General features: G+C 41.2%; 2 protein-coding genes across 2 annotated transcripts; both read right to left on the bottom strand.

The window, feature by feature from the left end:
* Positions 1 to 1001: 1001 nt before the first annotated feature.
* LOC124672624 lies at positions 1002 to 1715 on the bottom strand. Its single transcript, XM_047208825.1, has one exon. It carries the CDS (start codon positions 1713 to 1715, stop codon positions 1002 to 1004), a length of 714 nt encoding a protein of 237 aa, XP_047064781.1.
* A 3097-nt stretch (positions 1716 to 4812) lies between these two features.
* LOC124675843 (rab GTPase-activating protein 22-like) lies at positions 4813 to 11204 on the bottom strand. Its single transcript, XM_047211917.1, has 11 exons — positions 10769 to 11204; positions 8742 to 8837; positions 8506 to 8609; positions 7577 to 7836; positions 7375 to 7497; positions 7209 to 7297; positions 6982 to 7087; positions 6790 to 6887; positions 5806 to 6066; positions 5274 to 5357; positions 4813 to 5102 (listed from the first exon to the last, which is right to left on the bottom strand). The coding sequence occupies exons 1-11, from the start codon at positions 10868 to 10870 to the stop codon at positions 5082 to 5084; spliced, it is 1344 nt and encodes a 447-aa protein (XP_047067873.1). The 5' UTR covers positions 10871 to 11204; the 3' UTR covers positions 4813 to 5081.
* Between the last annotated feature and the right edge of the window lie 13481 nt (positions 11205 to 24685).

The following is a 24685-nucleotide window of genomic DNA, read 5'->3' as shown; positions in this document are numbered from 1 at the left end:
ATGGGCTGGACGTACGGGCCGAGCTTTTGGCTCGGCCCGAGTTGAGCTCGGGTCGTGAAACTGGCAGACCGAGCCGAGCCCATTTTTATGGACCGCAGCGGGCTTTTGGCTCAGCCGGCTCGGCTCGGGCCAGCCCGTTAGCTCGCTATTTTTTTTTACGAATTAAGAGGAGGAAGGGAATGGGCTGATTTCTGGCCCAAGAACGGTGAACGCCCAAACGTGATGAAATCCATCGAGCGAGAGGGTAGGTCAGACTCGCTCTTTCACATCCTGTCGTTCTTCAGCGATGCACACACCACGAACGCCGCCGCCACGCGCACGTACGCCGCCGCCACGCTCAGGCATGTCGCCGCTCACGCATCAGGCATGTCGCCGCTCACGCATCAGGCCCCATGCACACCGCCTTCATGACCCTCGCCGCCTACCACACAGCGTTGCGCCACTTCGCACCAGCCTGTGGATCCACGCTGAAGCCAGTATGCGGCCGCTCGCTGACTCTGCTTCTTGCTTCACCTTGTCCACTATATATGGTGGCCTGCCTCCCCTGACGCCCTCGCTGCTTGACAGCAGAGCTCGCTCCCGCCTTCATGACCCTTTTCTGTGCCGCAGACCACTCCGCACCGTCACCGCTGCTTCCGACGAACGCGGACCTACATGTCAGTGGCCTATGCCGTTTTGGCTCGCGAGCCAGACCGAGCTGCACATGAGCTATCGGCAAGCTCGAGCCGAGCCTGTTTTTCCGACTCGACACTCCAACGAGCCAGCCCGAGCCAAGCTCAAAAATGGCGAGCTGAAGCGCGGCTCGCACCGAGCCTGGCTCGAGCTGGCTCGTGTCCAGCCTTAGTTCTATATATGCTAGACTTGCTCTAAACCTTGGAAATAAAGGTGTGGAAAGGTAAACAATGATATGGTGTTTTTGATCTGGATTACATAAATTTTGCAATGGGATGATGCAAAGCACAAAATCGCTCCAAGAAGCACCACTACATGGACGGGACCAGCTAGCCTCCGTACTTGGCCTTGTAGTCCCTCCAGAGCTCCTGCACGGGCTTGCCCATAATCTGCAGGAAGTCGTCGTCGCTGTACCCGTCCTTGAGCCTCTCGTTGAGCGCCGCCACGAACCCCGGCCTCAGCTCGTCGCAGTAGTCGAGGAACCACGCCGTAGCGGAATAGCTATCGTCCCAGCTGCTCCCCTGCCCCGGCTGCACCCAGTACGGCGCCGCGTAGCCCGCACGGAGGCGGACGAAGTCGGCGACCCCCTCGTAGACCCACGAGTGGGCCGAGCTCGTGTCCTGCTGCCCCCACTGCCACACGTGCGTCACCTCGTGGTACAGCAGCCCCGTCACCAGCGTCCTCACCTCGCCGCCGCCGCCGGTGATGTTGTTCACGTAGCCCGCGTTCAGCGTGATGCTGCTCTCGCTGTCGCGCTCGAAGGCCAGGATGTTGGTGTTCACGAAGTTCACGACGAGCTTCACGCGGTCGTCCACGGCGGGCCTCCGGTCCGCGGGCGCCGACTGGTTGAAGATCTTCCAGACGAAGCAGGAGGCCTCCGCCAGGACCTGCTCCGCGAGGCCCACGCCGTACTCCCGGTCGAAGCGCTGCCCGCCGGGGGTCGTCGTCGCGTTGTTCGTCACCTCGAACCTTAGCCCGGCAGCCGTCGCGGCGAGGCCGGCGACCGCGAGTAAGGAAGCCAACACTCTCGTGGAGAGCTGCATGCTTTAATTCTTTACTAGCTAGTTCGTGTCTGAGTGAGTGGATGAGTAGTGCTCGATCGGCCTCAAATTTATAGCTAGACAGATCCTTCACTAGTGACAACAACGCCTAGACGGCAGATTTCCCTGATACTAGATAGAATCCTCAGTTAAGAAGGTTCAGTAGTGACAAGGAACACTTCTCATCAGCAGCTCCTTAATTAATATATCTGCTGCTTGCAGTCAGCACATCTGTCATGGGGTCGTCACTCTGTCCTGCATTTGTACTTTGTAGTAGTATTTGCTCTTGCCAGCACCCAATGCAATGCACCGGCTACAGCCGGCGCCGGGAGAATAATGCTATGAGACTAGGTCTTCCCATACCGCGGCACAACGAAATTTCTAATTAGCTACTTGAAAAAAAAATTCTAATTAGCATACAGGTGCGGTTAATAATACCGAATGGTGCAAATTTGCTAGCTGGAAAACCTGAAATTGAATTGGAAAATAAGGGGAAAAAATCTATACTGTACAAAACCATTTGCGATAGAAAAACCAAAATAAAAAAGGAAAGAAAACAACGATTGGTAAACAACAAAAGAAAATGAGAAAACCAGGAAAGAGGGAACAAAACATGCGAACATGAAAACAAAACACCTGAAGAAACAAACAAAATGCACACAAAAAAAAGTCAAGGAAACAAATCAGCAAGAAAATGTAGAAACTGGGGAGTCCACTGAGGATCAGTGTCTGTGAAAAACCCGCAAGCCGGGTTTACAGGCCTGCTCAATTTAAGCTAAGCTGGCCTTGCGGGTCCAACAAGAAGAGCAAAGAAGAAATTGATATGGTCCAAGTGCAATTGTTTTCTTTTAAGAAACAACCAATGGGCATATGTTGTTGCTACACAAAGAAACTTTAAGGATTAATTTGTTTAGAATTAAAAAACAAGTACTTGTTTTTCAGAAACAAGTACATGTGCCCGCACTAGAAGACCCGTCAGAGCTCGCCTTGCCCAGCCCACCGCCGGCTACATCGGCCAGGTGAGGCCGGAGCATGGAGCGCTAAAGCTAGCGTTTGGGCCCTTTAGGATCGCCTGCACATGCCAGCGATTTACACAAAAATAACCTTTTGGTGAAATTATAGCATAAAATGATTCCCCGGCGAAAATATTTCACTCTACTAACCCTTTTGTGTGGCGCCCATGCATATCTTGCGTGTGTGATGTGCAGCTACCGACGAGGAAGCCATGTGGGAGGCCTATGCCAAAGGCGCGACACTACTCTTTATATATACTGGTTGTCTAGAGTTGATAGAACATGATGTTAGCTCAACTGGTTGAAGCCTTTACACTTGAATGCTTGGTCTTGAGTTCAAATCCCCACACCATTTGGTTTTGTTTTTATTTTTAGAAATTGTGCTAGACATTGTAGTATGTTTTAAAAATTAAATCCATGCTTATTAAATAAATAAATACATACATTTTGTCTTCGTCTCTGAAGCACCTTGACGCCAAAAATTCAGTGAAGATGTTGGTGCAGCTCATGCCGTGCTTGGTGGCACATGCCTGCTTTGCCTCTCCAATCAATTTCGTTATTACATAATTGTCTACCGTACTGTTACTGAGCACAAGTGTCATGTCATTGGAAGATACTACCTCCGTCTAAGACGAACTTTGACCATAAAAATTGAGCAACAAAAATTTGGTTATATTATATGTAATTAATATCGTTGAATTCGTATTAAAAAGCACTTTCTAATGATGTTAATTTTATACAAACTATCTTTATATATTTGAAGTAATAGTTATTCAAACGAAAAGCACATAAAACAAGGACGCCTTATTTCTTGAATCGGAGGTAGTATCAGGTTTCTGCTCAAATCATGCTTCTCTCATTGGAAGATATTATCTTCTAACATTATTCGATCTATGTTGGACTTAATGCATGCTCTGTTGTAGTACTCCTGTCCACATGAATGTCTATATTCAGGTGATCAGGTGGTGTTCGCTTTACTGAAAATGGAGATTGATGCATACAATTATGAAGCATGATGTACTTTTTCAGCATGAACTAAGCTGTGAGGGGAAGGGAAAGGCTTCAAAAAAAATTGAGGTCCACTCAGAATCACTGCCGGAGACGAAGAGCGAGCCAGATCTATGGGCCTGCTCAATTTAAACTAAGCTGGCCTTGTCGGTCTAGCAAGAAGAGCAAAGAAGAAACGGTCCTGGCCCAAGTGTAATTGTTTTTTTTTTCATAAGCAAAAAATGGGCATATGTTGGTGCTACAAGGGGGAAAAAAGGAAACTTCAAGGATATGATTCAGAATTCAGAAACAAGTAACGTGCAGTACAATGTGCCACACTGCTAGTATGCACATTTAATATTTTGAGTATAATTGGGTAATTGATCATCTTGGCCTTGCCTATTTGCGAATTTGCTGTTGTTCCTATGAACTATAGAGACTATGATTTATGTCCCCTTTTGAGAAGTGTCAGCAAGGATGGGAAGATGTTTAATTGCTGAAATATTCCATGCCTTATGGCTCATCGTTAGCTTGTAAATTCTTGGGAAAACAAACTTTTATTTCCGTTTCATATTTCTCACTTGACAAAGAATATCCCCAGGGACAAATGGATATTCGTGCTTATCGCAATAAAAGCCTACTTATTTTTATTATTTTGAAGGAATTATATGTATTTTGTTTTTGTTTTCTTGATGTAACTATTTCCTTTTTGTGTGAATTCTTATTTACGGTCACTTCCATAGATTGGGAAATCGACAAACTAAAGTTGACTGAGATGGAGCAGCACCCAAAACCACAGTATGCAGGTGCAAATTATTTTAGTTATTTGGGGAAAAAAACTAAGGGTCTTTAAATTGAGCAAACTACCTTTGTTGAGAAAGTAACCGACACCAAAACCATTTGCCACTGTAAAATGAGTGTTGCTTTAGTGAGATGGACATTGTTTCATTTTATTTCCTCATTTATTCTGACCACGCAAATGAAGAATATGACTAGATCGACTGATACACCTTGTAATCTTGTTGCCTGATTCCATTGACTTATCAGACAGAGGTCTTGAAACAGAGTTTCGTGGCTCCGACATTCTTGCCAGGTGATTCTCAACATGCAGCACATTTCAACTTGAATTGAAATTAATAAGTATGCAATGAAGGCTATACCCACACCGCCATGTCTGTACAAGCGAATGAACTTGTGGGGGAGACAGAAAGCACGGTATCATTACATACAAAGGTTGTGCTTATCTTTTATCCGGGGCCATCTTCTAATGATGACCCCTGTGAGAACCTTCACTCACAATTTCTGTGCTATGCTCGTGTATGTGTAGATTCAAGAATCCGTCAGTGGAAGCATATGTTCCGGTACATTTTTAGGTTTTCTTTGCCTCTACCTGTAAAATGAACAAAGCAAAACATTCAGTTGACAACATATATATTGTCTTGTTCTTGTATATAGTCTTGTAGTTATGAAGCGGGCATCTTCAAATTAGTGCTTTATATAATTATATGCCCTAAACCTATTCAGTTTGTTTTCAAGGAGAGTGAGAAGGTTAGCTACTAACCTTTTTGAGATATTTCTTGTGAAGTTTCAGAGCTCCAGCACAAGCTTTTTTCGCATCTAAATTCCCATTTACATCATTCAATATCTGAAAGGAAACCAATGCAGGAGGTAAGTTGCACATGCAGAACGGGTGCATATATGCATATGAGCCTACACAATACAAGCTACTAGCACAGGATTGGTTTTGATTTGAATTTTGGAGTTGTTCTTAACATCAGCTTTATTTTAACTTGACGGGAAGTTCGAGCCAATGAGAAGTTACTTACTCCCTCCGTCTCAGTTTACTAGTCTTCCCCGTATCCCTAGGTCGCTAATTTAACCTATATAATTTAAATTATGTAATGCAAAATTTATATCATTAGAAAATAGAACATCTAAACTTTCTAATGATATAATTTTTATAACATATAACTAATGCTAATTTGATCAAATTTGCGACCTAGGGATACGCGCACGCCTAATAAACTGTGAAAGAGGGAGTATAATTGATTGGGCATTTCAAAAAGAAAGGAAAGTCAGGGTTTGGTCCCTACCCTAATAAGATCATCCAGTCCTCTAGCCTCTTGTAATAATTTTTCTCTTTTTTCCTTGAGCACACTTGCAACCATGAAAACTGAAATGGGAACTGGACCATCAGTTTCCTCTGGGGCATTCTTTGTATCCTTGTTCTTATCCCACTTGGCAAAATGGCGTACTCCTCTCAATTTTGACTTGGATACTTTCTTTTGTGCACCGCTTGCTTCTTCACAAGCTGCAAAGAAGATATCGGGATCGTATTCCAGAGCCCACATCATCTGTTGATTGGATTTCAAAAACAAATAAGAGAATCAGAAGCAACAAACAGAAATTTATTTCAATATTGCCAATACAAAATAAATATGAGTGCTTAATTGTTTTTTGAGAAATAGTTTCATGCAAGCACACAAACCACCATAAAGGTCTCCACCAAGCTGATCCATGTATAAGAACTAATGGAACACATATTTGAATAAAGTACTTTCAGTAAAGGAGAGATACCAAATGTGACCTGACCTTACACTGGACGCATGCAAACCCTTTTAGTTTAAGAACCAAATAAGAATGGAAGATTACAAAACAAGTTGTACACGGTGTAGTTTTATATTGGCTAAACTAATGTGTACTATTGAAGCTCCAGTTCCATCTTTGTTGAGTGTAATCAAAATGCGAAAAAACCAAAAATTAGAAATGAAAGGAAAAACTGAAAAAGACAAAGTTTATTATTCACAGAAAAAAATCTCTTTTGTTTTTCCAAGTCGTTATAAGTTGGATGTTTTAATATATAAAAAATACAGAATTGGCATGTCGATTTGTTACCTAAACCAAAGGATTTGTGTGATTCCTCCCAGGGTAACTTCCCACTAGGTATTTCCCATTGAATAAAGCAGTATGACTTATAAAAAATTATAATAAACATCAATCAGAAGAATGAGATGTCAAAGTCGATTGTCTGGTTCTGGTAATATTAATCATATTATATTTTTTCGGTAACATCGTACCTCCCAGAGGTACAAGGAGTCTCCAAATGAGACTTCACGTCGAAATAGTACCATGAACATACGGAATGCAAAAAGATAGTCACCTCCACCAAGTGTTTCTGTGTTCAGGAGTCAGACAACATTACAAAGCTGTGGGAAAATTGGACAAGAATATTGACTGTTCGACAAAACGGTTGGTCTTGAAATTTATACCTAGGTGATCATGTAGCTTTGGGTCCAGCACCTGAATAATAGATGCAAGGTGTTGAAGTTGATTAGCCACACCAACTGATTGGTCTGTGCATCTGAAATTTCCTCGCTTTAATATCAAATATCAGATAGTCAGAAGGATGTCAACGATAAAAGAAAGCACATATCCAGCAGGAACAAATATTATAATTAAAACAAAGATATTAAAAATCATGGAAGGCAAGGCATACCAATCTACGCATCAATTTCTCAAAGCACCAAAACGCATCTGCTTCATCATTGAGTAGCACTATCATTGGTGAGCATAAATCGCTCATCCCTGTGAGACATAAAAGCTACAGTGTAAGCTTATCTGTAAGTTAAGTAAGTTTCATCTGCGAGTCATATGTAGCCCACCTTGACAGTAACCAACATCTTTGTCAATCCAAGCATAAACAGCCAAAATATCCCATAACTTGGAAAGATTTTCCTTGTTCTCATAAAATACCATGGTACGGTCAGTACGTAGCACGTCAAGTCCTATTATCATTTCAAATTTCATTAGGAATGAGGTGAAAAGAGTCGTAGTAGAGAAACAGAATGTAGGGTTAAACTGTACCAATTTGATGCAGTGTAAGCTTCCAGTCAATAATTTGTTTATCGGTAATACGGTTTGCAGACTCATCAACTTCAATTCCATTGTTGCTGCTAGTTGAAGTGCCATCTGAAGTATTTTGGTTGGAAGTAGCCTCGAGTAAAACTAAAGGATCTTTAATAGGTCTGCCATCCTCAGTGATTAGTGGTGCTGTGATAACTTTACCACTACCAACATGAGAATCCATCTCTCGGCAATCTTCCTTCCATCTAGCATATTGTAGTCTGCGTAATTCATCAGGTACAAACACATCAGATTAAGTGGATCGTGTTCTATTTACAACTGAAGATCATTAAATAAAATTATTAGATACATGGGAAACAGAAGTGTAATGCTTGCATATTACAATAGCCACCACATGGTTACCACTTAAGGGTAGTAGGGACCTAATCATGTTCACCAACCCAAATGACATGCTCCTGATGATACCCATAAATGCCTCCTTTTGATTATTGTCTAAGCTTATAATGAATGTGTTTCGAAGGCGATGCCCCTTTTCTGGTCAAGGTATATTAAGTAGGGGACACAAAAATTACAAGAGCATGACTGATGTAAATAGGGATTGACTGCATGCTTACTATTTATTTAAATTATAGTCTGACAAAATCCAGCTTGTAGTGTGTGAATAAGTAATAAAGTGAGAGTTGCATGCAAATATGATAAATATAAAAGTAGTACTTGAGATTGGATGCATCATACTATGTATTAGAGAAATTTAAAAAAATGAAATTTATGGCCTAATATGAATGTTCGCACGTGAACGATCTTGGCGAAAATGTTGGATCAGAAGCTAATGATAATGTGAGCAGACAACTGTATATAGTTGACATTACTCTTGAAGGTACCGAGGAGTAGAGAAATTGCACACCAGATGCTCTTAGGAAGGCAAGTACCTTCTTATTTGCCTGATCTCTTCTCTCTCATCAAAGGTACTCCTGGGATCATAACAGCCAAGCAAGAACTCCCAAACCTCTCCCCTGACTGTCGGGTGAACACCCTAAACAAACAATAACCATTCATAATCTTTAGAATATTAATCTTAAACAAGCATAATTCATATAGGAAACAACTCTAGAATAATGAGCATATTTGGAAACTGCAAAAAATCTATAAATTCTAGGAATCTTACTCCTTTTTGTATCCGGCTTAGGACTGAGGCAATGTCAAGACAGCCATCAGGGTTAAATGCAGCCTGCCATTTCCGAACACTTAGTGTTTTTCCAGCCTGGAATAAAAATTAGGAAATATAAAGTTGCTCAGAACAAGAAAGGAATGTACTGTCTACACATCAGATACAAGCATGGCATCAACACCATTGCAGATCGTAATAGTAGGTTCTTTAGTGCACTCCAAAGAACTAAAAAACAGAAAACACATTATAAAGCACATCGCCGGCCTGATTCGCAACCACCTACTTGAAAATTAGTACAATTGAGTTTAAAGTGCATAGAAGGACATTAAAAAAAAGAGTTTCCAAGACACCTTATTAGAATACAGAAGCTTCATTACCCATGGGCCCTGGCCTAAAAGATGCGTATGTCCTTAGTTATTACAAATCCCCAAATTTAGCCTAATTAAAAAGTTAGATAGACTACATAAATTACCATGACAAGTGTAAATCAACTCCCTTTCTCTATGAACAATCAACCCTGCTCCCACTTCGTTTCTCTAACTGTTTCATAAATTGCACTCATTCCATCTCCAAAGTAGGATGGATGTATGGCAAGAAAAATATACAACGCATATTCATTACTTCAAGTTCAGTGATTTAACTACGGTGTTAGAAGTAAGGTACAAAACAGATATGACCATAATTGAATGGTCCAAATTAGTTAATTTGTTAGCTGCTATGCTTGGAAACCAAAAATGAGATGCTTCTGACTAGTATACCAGCAAAAAGACATAAAGGTTCATCGCTGTTGCCAACATTGATATGTATGTAATAGACTAATCACATCCATGAACATTAAAATACAGGTTAATTCGTAAATTTGTAGTTACAATACAAATACATCATGAAGATAATCATTCTGGCTAATTTATCGTGGACTGAAAATTTCTTTTCTTTCAGTTACCTCAACTTTCATGGTATAAGCAGAGAAATGCATTCTGACAGTTTACAATTTATTAAAACTGGTAGTCATGTATGTGAATACACATATGCCCACTGTACATTACATGTTGAGGAAAAGGACCACTAGCGCACCTCCAAATTTTTTCTTCTAACATTAAACATTTACGTTATCAAATTGTAGAATACACAATGAATTAGCTCTGGTATTAAATAAATTGTTAGATTCATCAGAACTATGAAATCCATAAAACACATGACAGTTCAAAAGTATCATGGTAATAACAAATTACATGAATTGTGCTGAGAAATATTACAAGAAATCGACCAACCGTCATATCCTCAACTATTCAAATAGCCCCATTTTTTAAAGCTGAAATCTGTAGGGGAGACCCGACAATAAATTTTATTAAAAGAAAAAAATACTATGTACAAATAGCCTCATTAATGAGAAAATGGTGTTGCATCTGAAAAATTTATGAGTTAGGGTGCAATTATGACTAAATTTGCATGGGTCAACCTAAATTTGTGAGCCCTTGGAGCTGCACAGAGAGTTCAGATTGTTCAGATTCCATGAACTCGTACCTTTTAGATTGGTAGAGCTACATATTTTACTGAAATTACTACCCACTGTTCGGTTCACCAAATATAGAATGAATTTTTATACTATCTTATAATGTAAAAAACCGGTAACCACGGTATTTCGTTTGGTAACCAAATCCCTGACTGTTTATGTTGCAATGTGGTGAATTTTGATTATAAATGCAGTTCAACCTGTCATTTGTAACACATTAGCGATCTACAAAATAAAATCACTCCAAAATTATACCATAGGTGCAAAATATACTAGTATTGTACTAATCCGGCCATAGATTCTCCATATTTTAATTCATATAATGTTCTTACTCAAGAGTAAACAATATGTCTTCATTTTTCTTGACCTTATTGATATTATATTGTCCATATTCGATTGCCATGGAAAATTCATTTTTTTTTCTACAACCACTAATTATGGTGCGGATGGTTGCCCAACCGCCACCAAACTAACAAACACAAAATGAAATAGAAGGAAAACAACAGCAAACCTTGATCTTGAACTTGCTCTTGGGCACATCGTCCGTGCAATCCGAGCGGACCTCGTAGTACGAATCCGCGGGCGTCCCGCTGCTGATTCCCCACTTGATCATTTTCCAAGTCAATCAAGAACGCACCAACAGCAGGGACCCGAGCAAGAAGCAACACCTATCAGGGAGGGGGCCTCTATTTGACCTCAAGAACCAAGAAATGCCAAAAGCGACCACAAAGAGAGAATTGTATCAGGCGCAATGGAGCCGATCCCCCCCTTGGACCTTCTCCTCCTGAAACGAAGGATGCGAGTGGAATCGCAGGAGGAGGGGAGGTTAAGGGGGGACGAGGTCAGGGAATATCGGGAAGGCCTAGTGGGGTTAAATTAGAGAGGTCGCGGACGAGGGGCGTGGGAGGACGAGGACGACCGGTTCCAGGCCGCTGCCCCGCTCGAGCTTGCCGTCTTCCCCGGGCATCTTTGCCCATCTTGGTCCTAGTTTTCATGGTCGGAAATGGAGAGCGACGCTTTGCTCTTCGCACAAGAAGAGTTCGCTGATGCGACAGTTTTAGGATTTGATTACCTGATTGCGTTTTTGGCTTGGACGTGCTGGATCTAATGGTTGGATTTACTTTGAGCTGGAGTCAATGGCTGGATTAGCTTGACCTTAGTCAAATTTTGGATTAGGCCCAGTCAAACGTCGCACTTTCATAAGTGGGTAATACGCATTTAGATATTGAGCTCCTTTTTTTCTTCTTCACCTACAAACAAACAATAAAAACAAAAACAAAAATTGTTTGTCATGGTAAAATGTTTGTCATCATCGTTGATAAGAAATGCGTTTGTACTTACAAAATCCATTCTTTCTATGTTTTAGAACTTAACAGTAGGAAATTAAGAATTATGCCTAATCCCCAAATAATGATTAGACGGATAAATATCTTAGGCGGCATTAGAGTCTTATCATCTTATGGGTGGACTTGGGTGTCTAGAGGAACATTTGATCATTAAGTGTCCCCCGTGGAGAAGGGGGTGTCCATGGACCGTCTAGGAGCGAGCTCACCAGCCCCACACCCCCTCCCCTGTCCCAGTACGTGTCGGCCACTCGGCCCTCACTACCCCTCTGAAAGGTCTCACGGCGGGGGCTCGACACGACCAACCCCGGGAGAAGCCCTGACACAGGCTCAGTATACCCCGATGCTGGATTGAGGCACTTGCCCCATCTGTATGCAAGGAAAGTAAGGTCGCGCCAAAGTTAGGCCTCCAGCGGCAGACTAGCTAGGCTATGGCTTTGGCCATGCGCCAGTGCGGCTGATCTCCTACAACATGTTTCGGCCACGGGTCACGCCCCAGGCTACATGTCTTCGCAACACCTTGTGGTGTCCCTTTGCGAGCATAAAAAGAGGCCATGGCTGCAAGGACATGGGGAGGCTTGAAAGGGAAGAAACCATTAGCTCCTTCCCCGGGAATAGACACTGTATCGGTTGAGATTCACCATATATACAAAATAGTGCCTAGTGTAATCGCGGGTATTGTCTCGATCGTCGATTGAACTCGCCACGCTTTGCACCCCCTCCGAACAAAAAGGGGAGCTCCTTTGCCTTTTGTATGAATCCACGACACGACATTTGTCACGCTAGGTAGGGGGCACACTCGCGGCTAGTGCCGTCAACAACCCAGTCACCAGCGACCGATGTCATGCCAGGGGGTTAAGGAGGAGACACCCTGGGCGTGACTAGAGCTGTCACACGCGCCGGCGCCGCCCGCCGACGGGCAAAGTGCCAACGCCAGGAGGAGGAGGCAGTGAGCCTTGCACTGGACCCAAAGACCCACCGGGCCGAGGATCCATTAGAGAAAGCATCGTCGGAACATCCTCCCTTGGCCGGAATGCACATAGACGCGTGGGCACGGACGCGCGGTTGCGGGAGGGCGGCGAGCCCGCCAAATGGCGCTCGCCCCCTACAGACTTACGGCGCCCGTGCAATCGTGAGGAGGATAGCTAGTGAGCCCGGGGAGTTTTGACCAGTGTTGGTAGCCAGGGCACAACTCTGACTCTCACCCTGGGACCCACAATCCCATCGACGCCCTCGCCGCTGCAGAGGCCATGCTTGAATTTCCGCCTGAAGCTGTAGGAGACAACTCGCGAGCCAACGCGTGGCTGGTGAGGTTAGCGCTCATAAGCACTGCCCATCTCCAGGAGGGGTCTGGCGTCTTGCGTTCCATAGCGCGGGACCCTTTGGCCACTGGGACACGGGGGGCTACTATGCAAGCAGGAGAAGGTGTGCTACCACCGCGTCCCCCTCGAGGAGGTGACCTCGAGAATGGCCATCGGCTACCACCTTGGGACCGCCACGGGGGTGGTCACGAGAGGGCACCTCCCTGCAATGCAGCGGGAGAGAGTGAGAGACGATAACCATGCCTCGGTGGTGTCCTCGAGAACAGCTCAGTCAAAGGACCTTGATACGTCTCCAACGTACCTACAATTTCTGATGTTCCATGCTTGTTTTATGACAATACTTACATGTTTTGCTTGCACTTTATAATGTTTTTATGCATTTTCCGGAACTAACCTATTGACAAGATGCCGAAGTGGCAGTTCCTGTTTTCTGTTGTTTTTGGTTCCAGAAAGGCTGTTCGGGCAATATTCTCGGAATCGAACGAAATCAACGCCCAGAACCTTATTTTTCCCGGAAGCTTCCAGAAAGTCAGAGAGGGACCAGAGGGGAGCCCTGGGGGCCCCACACGTGGTGGCGGCGCGGCCCAAGGGGGGCGCCCCCTAGTGTGAGGAGGCCCCGTGGCCCTTCCGACTCCGCCTCTTCGCCTATTTAAGCCCTCTCGACCTAAATCTTCGATACCAATTGACGAAACTCCAGAAAGACTCCAGGGGCGCCGCCACCATCGCGAAACTCCATTTCGGGGGACAGAAGTCTCTGTTCCGGCACCCTGCCGGGATGGGGAAGTGCCCCGGAAGCCATCTCCATCAACGCCACCGCCTCCATCATGCTCCGTGAGTAGTTCCCCCATGGACTACGGGTTCTAGCTGTAGCTAGTTGGTATTCTCTCCCCCATGTACTTCAATACAATGATCTCATGAGCTGCCTTACATGATTGAGATTCATCCGATGTAATCGGTGTTGTGTTTGTTAGGATCCGATGGATTGTTACATTATGATTAGTCTATCTATAAAGTTTGTGAAGTTATTGTTGCTTGCAATCTTGTTGTGTTTAATGCTTGTCACTAGGGCCCGAGTGGCATGATCTTAGATTTAAGCTCTATACTTATTGCTTAGATTATATCTACAAGTTGTTTGCACATGTCTATGTCCGGAACCCGAGGCCCCGAGTGACAAGCAAGCTGGGATAGCTGGAGGGGAAGACGTAGGTATGAGGATCACATGTTTTCACCAAGTGTTAATGCTTTGCTCCGGTGCTCTATTAAAAGGAGTACCTTAATTTCCGATAGATTCCCTTGAGACCCGGCTGCCACCGGCTGGTATGACAAAAGATGTTGTACAAGTTTCTCATTGCGAGCATGTATGACTATATATGGAAAACATGCCTACATGATTAATAATCTTGATGTTCTGTCGTAATGCTATTTCAATCCTATCAATTGCCCAACTGTAATTTGTTCAACCAACACTTGTTATTGGAGAGTTACCACTAGTGTAGATAGCTGGGAACCCCGGTCCATCTCTCATCATCATATACTCGTTCTACATGTCATTGGAAGTAGTATCAACTATTTTCTGGTGCCATTGCTCTCATATTACTGCTCTACTTGCTTTGTGTTACTTTTACTATTGCTCCCATATTACTGTTGCTTTCACATCACCCCTGTTACTAGTGCTTTTCCAGGTGCAGCTAAATTGACAACTCAGTTGTTAAGGCTTATAAGTATTCTTTACCTCCCCTTGTGTCGAATCAATAAATTTGGGTTTTACTTCCCTCGAAGACTGTTGCGATCCCCTATACTTGTGGGTTATCAAGACTATTTTACGGCGCCGTTGTCGGGGAGGCATAGCTCTACTCATAAGTTCACACGGGGAGTACACTCTACCTCTCTCTCTGTTTTATTTTATTTTGTTTTGCTTAGTTTACTTTTGTCTAGTTTATTTGTGCTTAGTTTATTTCTGTCTAGTATTATTTTGCTTAGTTTACTTTTGCCTAGTTTGTTTTTGTCTTGTTTTATTTTCCTCATATACCCGAAAATCCATAAAAATTTGAAAAACCGAAAAATTAAAAATTGTTGCTATGGGAGAACCTACAACCTATTTGGAGCTTATTGAATTATATAATAATTATAGAGAATCAAGAACGGGAAAAGTTATGAGTGTTGTGATAGAAAAATTGAATACGATTGCTAAAATCTTGCTTAAACGCCATGATATAAACTGTTGCTCTCAAGAGGATACTAAACATCTTAAATTTCAATGTGGCTTTAGTGAGGAATTTTTAATTAAGAACTATAATCGGAATAGCTATATTCATTTTGGGTTCGAAGAGGTAGAACAATTTGTCATATTTATGGGAGCCTCTGAGATAGAATCCTTCATGGCTAAAAATTATGAAACTTGTGCTGTTTGTAAGGACCTTAAAGATTATGTCTCTTCTATCCTTAATTTTTTCATAGAAAGCTACAGTGATAATCCTTATATCATTGATTATAAAGAGAGACTCATTAATGCACAAGAATGCACTCACAATTTGCAGGAACCGGTGGAAGAAGAAATTGATGAACACGAAAGCTCATTGGATGAAAAAGAGGAGGAAATTGATGAACACGAAAGCTCATTGGATGAAAAAGAAGAGGAGAGTGATGAACAAAAGGAGGAAGAATGGATTAGCTACCCATGCCAACCTTTTAATGAGAGTAACTCTTTATCTCTTACACTATTTGATTGTCCTCCATGCTTACCAAAAGAGGATGAATGTTATGTTCCTGTGGATTCTCTTGAAATATTCCCTATGAGTAAAACTTGTGAGAATAATTATGCTACTGTTATCTATGATAATCCATGCTACTTTGATAAATCTTATGATAATGCTTTGTTTGTGCCTGATGTCGAAATGCATGGTACTAAAGAGTTTTGCTTGGCAAATGTTTATGATAAATCTTTAGATGATGGTCCTATGTTACTTGATAATATTAATTGTACTACTAATGAAAATGGGATTGGAGAGTTCTTGACTTTATCTATGAGTCCCATATCTTTTGAGATTGATCAATCATCTTGTTACATTATTGATAAAAGTGGGTTTGAAAGTTTTAATCCTATTATTTCTGAGCTTGATAAAAATTATGTGTTTATGGATCATGAAAAGCATGCTTTATGCGATAGTTATATTGTTGAGTTTGCTCATGAAGCTACTGAAAATTATTATGAGAGAGGAAAATATGGTTGTACAAATTTGCATGGTACTAAAACACATCTCTATATGCTGAAAATTTTGAAGTTACTCTTGTTTTATCTTCTTATGCTTGTCACTTTGTTCTTCATGAATTTATTTGTGTACAAGATTTCTATGCATAGGAAGTGGGTTAGACTTAAATGTGTTTTGAACTTGCTTTTTGATGCTCTCTTTTGCTTCAACTCTTATTTCTTGCGAGTGCATCATTAAAACTGCTGAGCCCATCTTAATGGCTATAAAGAAAGCACTTCTTGGGAGATAACCCATGTCTTTATTTTGCTACTATTTTGTTGTGTCTTGGAAGTTGTTACTACTGTAGCAACCTCTCCTTATCTTTATTTTATTGCAATGTTGTGCCAAGTGAAGTCTCTAATAGAAGGTTGATGCTAGATTTGGATTTCTGCGCAGAAACAGATTTCTTGCTGTCAAGAATCTGGGTATGATTCTCTGTAGGTAACTCAGAAAAATCTGCCAATTTACGTGAGTGATCCCCAGATATTTACGCAACTTTCATTAGTTTTGAATTTTCTGATTTGAGCAACGGAAGTACATCTTAAAAATTCGTGTTTACTGGCTGTTCTGTTTTGACACATTATGTCTCTGTTTTTTGCATTGTCTCTTGTGGACTTTAAGTGAGGCTTTCTAGACGTGGAGAGCTGTAGCTAATGTTTTATTGAGTTCTTGCAATGTGTCACTACAGGGCCAAGGTGGATTAAAGTTTTTTGAGTACTAACCCCTCTAATGAAGTTAATGAGAAGTTTGGTGTGAAGGAAGTTTTCAAGGGTCAAGAGAGGAGGATGATATATGATCAAGAAGAGTGAAAAGTCTAAGCTTGGGATGCCCCCATGGTTCATCCCTGCATATTTCAAGAAGACTCAAGCGTCTAAGCTTGGGGATGCCCAAGGCATCCCCTTCTTCATCAACTTATCAGGTGTCTTCTATTGAAACTATATTTTTATTCGGTCACATCATATGTGCTTTACTTGGAGCGTCTGTGTGTTTTTATTTTTGTTTATGTTTGAATAAATTCGGATCCTAGCAATCCTTGTTTGGGAGAGAGACACGCTCCGCTTTTTCATATGAACACTTGTGTTCTTCGCTCTTACTTTTAATGTTCAATGAAAAAAGTTGGAAGCTATTGCACTTATTGTTATTTGGTTGGAAACAGAAAATGCCTCATATTGTCTTGGATAATTTGATACTTGGCAATTGTTTTGAGCTCTCAAGTAGATCATGTTTCTCTTGCATCATGTAGTTTAAACCTATTAGTGGAGAAATACCGTAGAGCTTGTTGAAATTGGTTTGCATGATTGGTCTCTCTAAGGTCTAGATATTTTCCGGTAAAAGTGTTTGAGCAACAAGGACGACGAGTGTAGAGTCTTATAATGCTTGCAATATGTTTTTATGTAAGTTTTGTTGTACCGGTTCATACTTGTGTTTGCTTCAAACAACCTTGCTAGCCAAAGCCTTGTGCCGAGAGGAAATGCTTCTCGTGCATCCAAAACCTTGAGCCAAAACCTATGCCATGTGTGTCCACCATACCTACCTACTATGTGGTATTTTACTGCCATTCCAAGTAAATACTTCATGTGCTACCTTTAAACAATTCAAAATTTATTATCTCTTATTTGTGTCAATGTTTTATAGCTCATGAGGAAGTATGTGGTGTTTTATCTTTCAATCTTGTTGGGCAGCTTTCACCAATGGATTAGTGGCTTCATCCGCTTATCCAATAATTTTGCAAAAAGAGCTGGCAACGGGGTTCCCAGCCCCAATTAATTAACTTTCATTAATAATTCTCTTCACGTGTTTTGCCCTGATTCATCAGTAAGCAACTTAATTTTGCAAATAGACACTCCTTCATGGTATGTGAATGTTGGAAGGCACCCGAGGATTCGGTTAGCCATGGCTTGTGTAAGCAAAAGGTCTGGAGGAGTGTCAACCATAAATAAAAACTAAAGTACATGTGTAAATAAAAGAGAAGAGGGATGATCTACCTTGTTGGTAGAGATAACGTCCTTCATGGGAGCCGCTCTTTGAAAGTCTGTTTGGCAAGGGGGTTTGATACGTCTCCGACATATCGATAATTTCTTATGTTCCATGCCACATTATTGATGATATCTACATGTTTTATGCATACTTTATGTCATATTTATGCATTTTCCGGCACTAACCTATTAACGAGATGCCGAAGAGCCGATTCTTGTTTCTACGCTGTTTTTGGTTTCAGAAATCCTAGTAAGGAAATATTCTCGGAATTGGACGAAATCAACGACCAGGGTCCTATTTTGCCACGAAGCTTCCAGAAGACCGAGGGAGAGTCGAAGTGGGGCCACGAGGTGGCGACACAGCAGGGCGGCGCGGCCCAAGCCCTCGCCGCGCCGGCCTGTTGTGTGGGCCCCTCGTGACGCCCCTTTACCTGCCCTTCCGCCTACTTAAAGCCTTCGTCGCGAAACCCCCAGTACCGAGAGCCACGATACGGAAAACCTTCCAGAGACGCCGCCGCCGCCAATCCCATCTCGGGGGATTCGGGAGATCACCTCCGGCACCTGCCGGAGAGGGGAATCATCTCCCGGAGGACTCTTCACCGCCATGGTCGCCTCCGGAGTGATGAGTGAGTAGTTCACCCCTGGACTATGGGTCCATAGCGGTAGCTAGATGGTCGTCTTCTCCTCATGTGCTTCATTGTCGGATCTTGTGAGCTGCCTAACATGATCAAGATCATCTATCCGTAATGCTATATGTTGTGTTTGTCGGGATCCGATGGATAGAGAATACTATGTTATGTTGATTATCAATCTATTACCTATGTGTTGTTTATGATCTTGCATGCTCTCCGTTATTAGTAGAGGCTCTGGCCAAGTTTTTACTCTTAACTCCAAGAGGGAGTATTTATGCTCGATAGTGGGTTCATGCCTCCATTAAATGCAGGACGAGTGACGGAAAGTTCTAAGGTTGTGGATGTGATGTTGCCACTAGGGATAAAACATTGATGCTATGTCCGAGGATGTAGTTATTGATTACATTACGCACCATACTTAATGCAATTGTCCGTTGTTTGCAACTTAATACTTGGAAGGGGTTCGGATGATAACCTGAAGGTGGACTTTTTAGGCATAGATGCATGCTGGATAGCGGTCTATGTACTTTGTCGTAATGCCCAATTAAATCTCACTATACTCATCATATCATGTATGTGCATGGTCGTGCCCTCTCTATTTGTCAATTGCCCGACTGTAATTTGTTCACCCAACATGCTATTTATCTTATGGGAGAGACACCTCTAGTGAACTGTGGACCCCGGTCCATTCTTTTATACATTGAATACAATCTACTGCAATACTTGTTTTTCTGTTTTCTGCAAACAATCATCATCCACACTATACATCTAATCCTTTGTTACAGCAAGCCGGTGAGATTGACAACCTCACTGTTTCGTTGGGGCAAAGTACTTTGGTTGTGTTGTGCGGGTTCCACGTTGGCGCCGGAATCCCTGGTGTTGCGCCGCACTACATCCCGCTGCCATCAACCTTCGACGTGCTTCTTGGCTCCTCCTGGTTCGATAAACCTTGGTTTCTTTCTGAGGGAAAACTTGCTGCTGTACGCATCACACCTTCCTCTTGGGGTTCCCAACGGACGTGTGCTTTACACGCCATCAAGCATTTTTTCTGGCGCCGTTGCCGGGGAGATCAAGACACGCCGCAAGGGGAGTCTCCACAATCCAATCTCTTTACTTTGTTTTTGTCTTGCTTTATTTTATTTACTTTCTTGTTTGCTGCATTATATCAAAACACAAAAAATTAGTTGCTAGCTTTACTTTATTTACTGTCTTGCACTCTATATGAAAAACACAAAAAAATTAGTTACTTGCATTTACTTTATTTAGTTTGCTTTATTTATCGCTGCTAAAATGGTTACTGTTGAGAATACTAAGTTGTGTGACTTCACAACCACAAATAATAATGATTTCTTATGCACACCTATTGCTCCACCTGCTACTACAGCAGAATTCTTTGAAATTAAACCTGCTTTACTGAATCTTGTTATGCGAGAGCAATTTTCTGGTGTTAGTTGATGATGCTGCTGCCCATCTCAATAATTTTGTTGAATTGTGTGAAATGCAAAAGTATAAAGATGTAGATGGTGACATTATAAAATTAAAATTGTTTCCTTTCTCTTTAAGAGCAAGAGCTAAAGATTGGTTGCTATCTCTCCCTAAGAATAGTATTGATTCATGGACTAAATGCAAGGATGCTTTTATTGGTAGATATTATCCCCCTGCTAAAATTATATCTTTGAGGAGTAGCATAATGAATTTTAAACAATTAGATAATGAGCATGTTGCACAAGCTTGGGAAAGAATGAAATCTTTGGTTAAAAATTGCCCAACCCATGGATCGACTACTTGGATGATCATCCAAACCTTTTATGCGGGATTGAACTTTTCTTCGCGGAACCTATTGGATTCAGCTGCTGGAGGTACCTTTATGTCCATCACTCTTGGTGAAGCAACAAAGCTCCTTGATAATATGATGATCAATTACTCTGAATGGCACACGGAAAGAGCTCCACAAGGTAAGAAGGTAAATTCTGTCGAAGAAACCTCTTCCTTGAGTGATAAGATTGATGCTATTATGTCTATGCTTGCGAATGATAGGACTAATGTTGATCCTAATAATGTTCCGTTAGCTTCATTGGTTGCCCAAGAAGAACATGTTGATGTAAACTTCATTAAAAATAATAATTTCAACAACAATGCTTATCGGAACAATTCTAGTAACAACTATAGGACATATCCTTATAATAATGGTAACGGTTATGGTAATTCTTATGGGAATTCTTACAACAATAATAGGAACACACCCCCTGGATTTGAAGCTATGCTTAAAGAATTTATTAGTACACAAACTGCTTTTAACAATTCTGTTGAGGAAAAGCTCAATAAAATTGATATTCTCGCTTCTAAGGTTGATAGTATTGCCTCTGATGTTGATCTTTTGAAATCGAAAGTTATGCCTAATAAGGATATTGAAAATAAAATTGTTACTACAGCAAATGCCATCCAAGTTAGAATTAATGAGAATATAAGATTGATGGCCGAATTGCATGCTAGGTGGGAAAGAGAAAAAAATGAAAAACTAGCTAAAGAGAATAATGTAGCTAAAGTTTGGACTATTACCACCACTAGTAATGCTAATGCTCCACATGTTGCTGCACCTCCTACTAATAATGGTAAAATAATTGGTGTTGGCAATGTTTCCACTTCTAATGCAAAGCTTGCAAAACTGCAGGAAGCTGCTAAAACTGCTGAAACTGCTGTGATAAAGCTGCTGAAATTTTTTCCAACATTGGGGATGATGATCCCATTGCTTTAGATTATAATGGTTTGGATTTTGATGATTGCCACATCTCTGAAGTTATAAAGTTCTTACAAAAACTTGCTAAGAGTCCTAATGCTAGTGCTATAAACTTGGCTTTCACAAAACATATTACAAATGCTCTCATAAAAGCTAGAGAAGAGAAACTAGAACGTGAAGCTTCTATTCCTAGGAAGCTAGAGGATGGTTGGGAGCCCATCATTAAGATGAAGGTCAATGACTTTGATTGTAATGCTTTATGTGATATTGGTGCAAGTATTTCCGTTATGCCTAAGAAAATTTATGATATGCTTGACTTGCCACCATTGAAAAATTGTTATTTGGATGTTAATCTTGTTGATAATGCTATAAAGAAACCTTTGGGGAGAGTTGATAATGTTCGCATTACCGTTAACAATAACCTTGTCCCCGTTGATTTTGTTGTCTTGGATATTGAATGCAATGCATCTTGTCCCATTATATTGGGAAGACCTTTTCTTCGAACTGTTGGAGCTATCATTGATATGAAGGAAGGTAATATTAAATATCAATTTCCTCTCAAGAAAGGTATGGAACACTTCCCTAGAAAGAGAATGAAGTTACCTTTTGATTCTATTATTAGAACAAGTTATGATGTTGATTCTTCGTCTCTTGATAATACTTGATATACACTTTCTGCGCCTAGCTGAAAGGCGTTAAAGAAAAGCGCTTATGGGAGACAACCCATGTTTTTACTACAGTATTTTTATTTTATATTTGAGTCTTGGAAGTTGTTTACTACTGTAGCAACCTCTCCTTATCTTAGTTTTGTGCATTGTTGTGCCAAGTAAAGTCTTTGATAGTAAGGTTCATACTAGATTTGGATTACGAATTTCGACCTGCCTCTCTGTAGGTAGCTCAGAAAAATATGCCAATTTACGTGCGTGATCCTCAGATATGTACGCAACTTTCATTCAATTTGAGCATTTTCATTTGAGCAAGTATGGTGCCTCAATAAAATCCATCTTTACGGATCGTTCTGTTTTGACAGATTCTGCCTTTTATTTCGCATTGCCTCTTTTGCTATGGTGGATGAATTTCTTTGTTCCATTAATGTCCAGTAGCTTTGTGCAATGTCCAGAAGTGTTAAGAATGATTATGTCACCTATGAACATGTGAATTTTTATTATGCACTAACCCTCTAATGAGTTGTTTCGAGTTTGGTGTGGAGGAAGTTTTCAAGGATCAAGAGAGGGAGATGATGCAATATGATCAAGGAGAGTGAAAGCTCTAAGCTTGGGGATGCCCCGGTGGTTCACCCCTGCATATTCTAAGAAGACTCAAGCATCTAAGCTTGGGGATGCCCAAGGCATCCCCTTCTTCATCGACAACATTATCGAGGTTCCTCCCCTGAAACTATATTTTTATTCCATCACATCTTATGTGCTTTGCTTGGAGCGTCGGTTTGTTTTTGTTTTTGTTTTTGTTTGAATAAAATGGATCCTAGCATTCATTGTGTGGGAGAGAGACACGCTCCGCTGTTTCATATGGACAAGTATGTCCTTAGGCTTTACTCATAGTATTCATGGCGAAGGTTGAATCTTCTTCGTTAAATTGTTATATGGTTGGAATCGGGAAATGCTACATGTAGTAATTCTAAAATGTCTTGAATAATTTGATACTTGGCAATTGTTGTGGTCATGTTTAAGCTCTTGCATTATATACTTTGCACCCATTAATGAAGAAATACATAGAGCTTGCTAAAATTTGGTTTGCATATTTGGTCTCTCTAAAGTCTAGATAATTTTTAGTATTGAGTTTGAACAACAAGGAAGACGGTGTAGAGTCTTATAATGTTTACAATATGTCTTTTATGTGAGTTTTGCTGCACCGGTTCATCCTTGTGTTTGTTTCAAATAACTTTGCTAGCCTAAACCTTGTATCGAGAGGGAATACTTCTCATGCATCCAAAATCCTTGAGCCAACCACTATGCCATTTGTGTCCACCATACCTACCTACTACATGGTATTTCTCCGCCATTCCAAAGTAAATTGCTTGAGTGCTACCTTTAAAAATTTCCATTCTTTACCTTTGCAATATATAGCTCATGGGACAAATAGCTTAAAAACTATTGTGGTATTGAATATGTACTTATGCACTTTATCTCTTATTAAGTTGCTTGTTGTGCGATAACCATGTTCCTGGGGACGCCATCAACTACTCTTTGTTGAATATCATGTGAGTTGCTATGCATGTCCGTCTTGTCCGAAGTAAGGGAGATTTACCACTCATTTAATGGTTAGAGCATGCATAATGTTAGAGAAGAACATTGGGCCGCTAACTAAAGCCATGAATCATGGTGGAAGTTTCAGTTTTGGACATATATCCTCAATCTCATATGAGAATATTAATTGTTGCTACATGCTTATGCATTAAAGAGGAGTCCATTATCTGTTGTCTATGTTGTCCCGGTATGGATGTCTAAGTTGAGAATAATCAAAAGCGAGAAATACAAATGCGAGCTTTCTCCTTAGACCTTTGTACAGGCGGCATAGAGGTACCCCTTTGTGACACTTGGTTAAAACATGTGTATTGCGATAATCCCGGTAATCCGAGCTAATTAGGACAAGGTGCGGGCACTATTAGTATACTATGCATGAGGCTTGCAACTTGTAAGATATAATTTACATGATACATATGCTTTATTACTACCGTTGACAAAATTGTTTCTTGTTTTCAAAACCAAAGCTCTAGCACAAATATAGCAATCAATGCTTCCCTCTGCGAAGGGCCTTTCTTTTACTTTTATGTTGAGTCAGTTCACCTATCTCTCTCAACCTCAAGAAGCAAACACTTGTGTGAACTGTGCATTGATTCCTACATACTTGCATATTGCACTTGTTATATTACTTTACATTGACAATATCCATGAGATATACATGTTATAAGTTGAAAGCAACCGCTGAAGCTTAATCTTCCTTTGTGTTGCTTCAATACCTTTACTTTGATTTATTGCTTTATGAGTTAACTCTTATGCAAGACTTATTGATGCTTGTCTTGAAGTACTATTCATGAAAAGTCTTTGCTTTATGATTCAGTTGTTTACTCATGTCATTACCATTGTTTTGATCACTGCATTCATTACATATGCTTACAATAGTATGATCAAGGTTATGATGGCATGTCACTC

This window comes from Lolium rigidum, chromosome 7 (assembly GCF_022539505.1).
Source record: "Lolium rigidum isolate FL_2022 chromosome 7, APGP_CSIRO_Lrig_0.1, whole genome shotgun sequence".
Classification (NCBI taxonomy): Eukaryota; Viridiplantae; Streptophyta; class Magnoliopsida; order Poales; family Poaceae; genus Lolium; species Lolium rigidum.
The sequence above is the reverse complement of the archived record's forward strand: the minus strand, read 5'-3'. Positions and strand labels throughout refer to the sequence as shown.

Coding starts and splice junctions, on each gene's coding strand:
- LOC124672624 (XM_047208825.1), bottom strand. CDS start 1,715: ATGCAGCTCTCCACGAGAGTGTTGGCTTCCTTACTCGCGGTCGCCGGC.
- LOC124675843 (XM_047211917.1), bottom strand. CDS start 10,870: ATGATCAAGTGGGGAATCAGCAGCGGGACGCCCGCGGATTCGTACTAC. Junction 7,498..7,576: donor GCTTACACTGCATCAAATTG/GTACAGTTTAAC, acceptor AAATGATAATAG/GACTTGACGTGCTACGTACT. Junction 5,358..5,805: donor GACTGGATGATCTTATTAGG/GTAGGGACCAAA, acceptor GTTTCCTTTCAG/ATATTGAATGATGTAAATGG.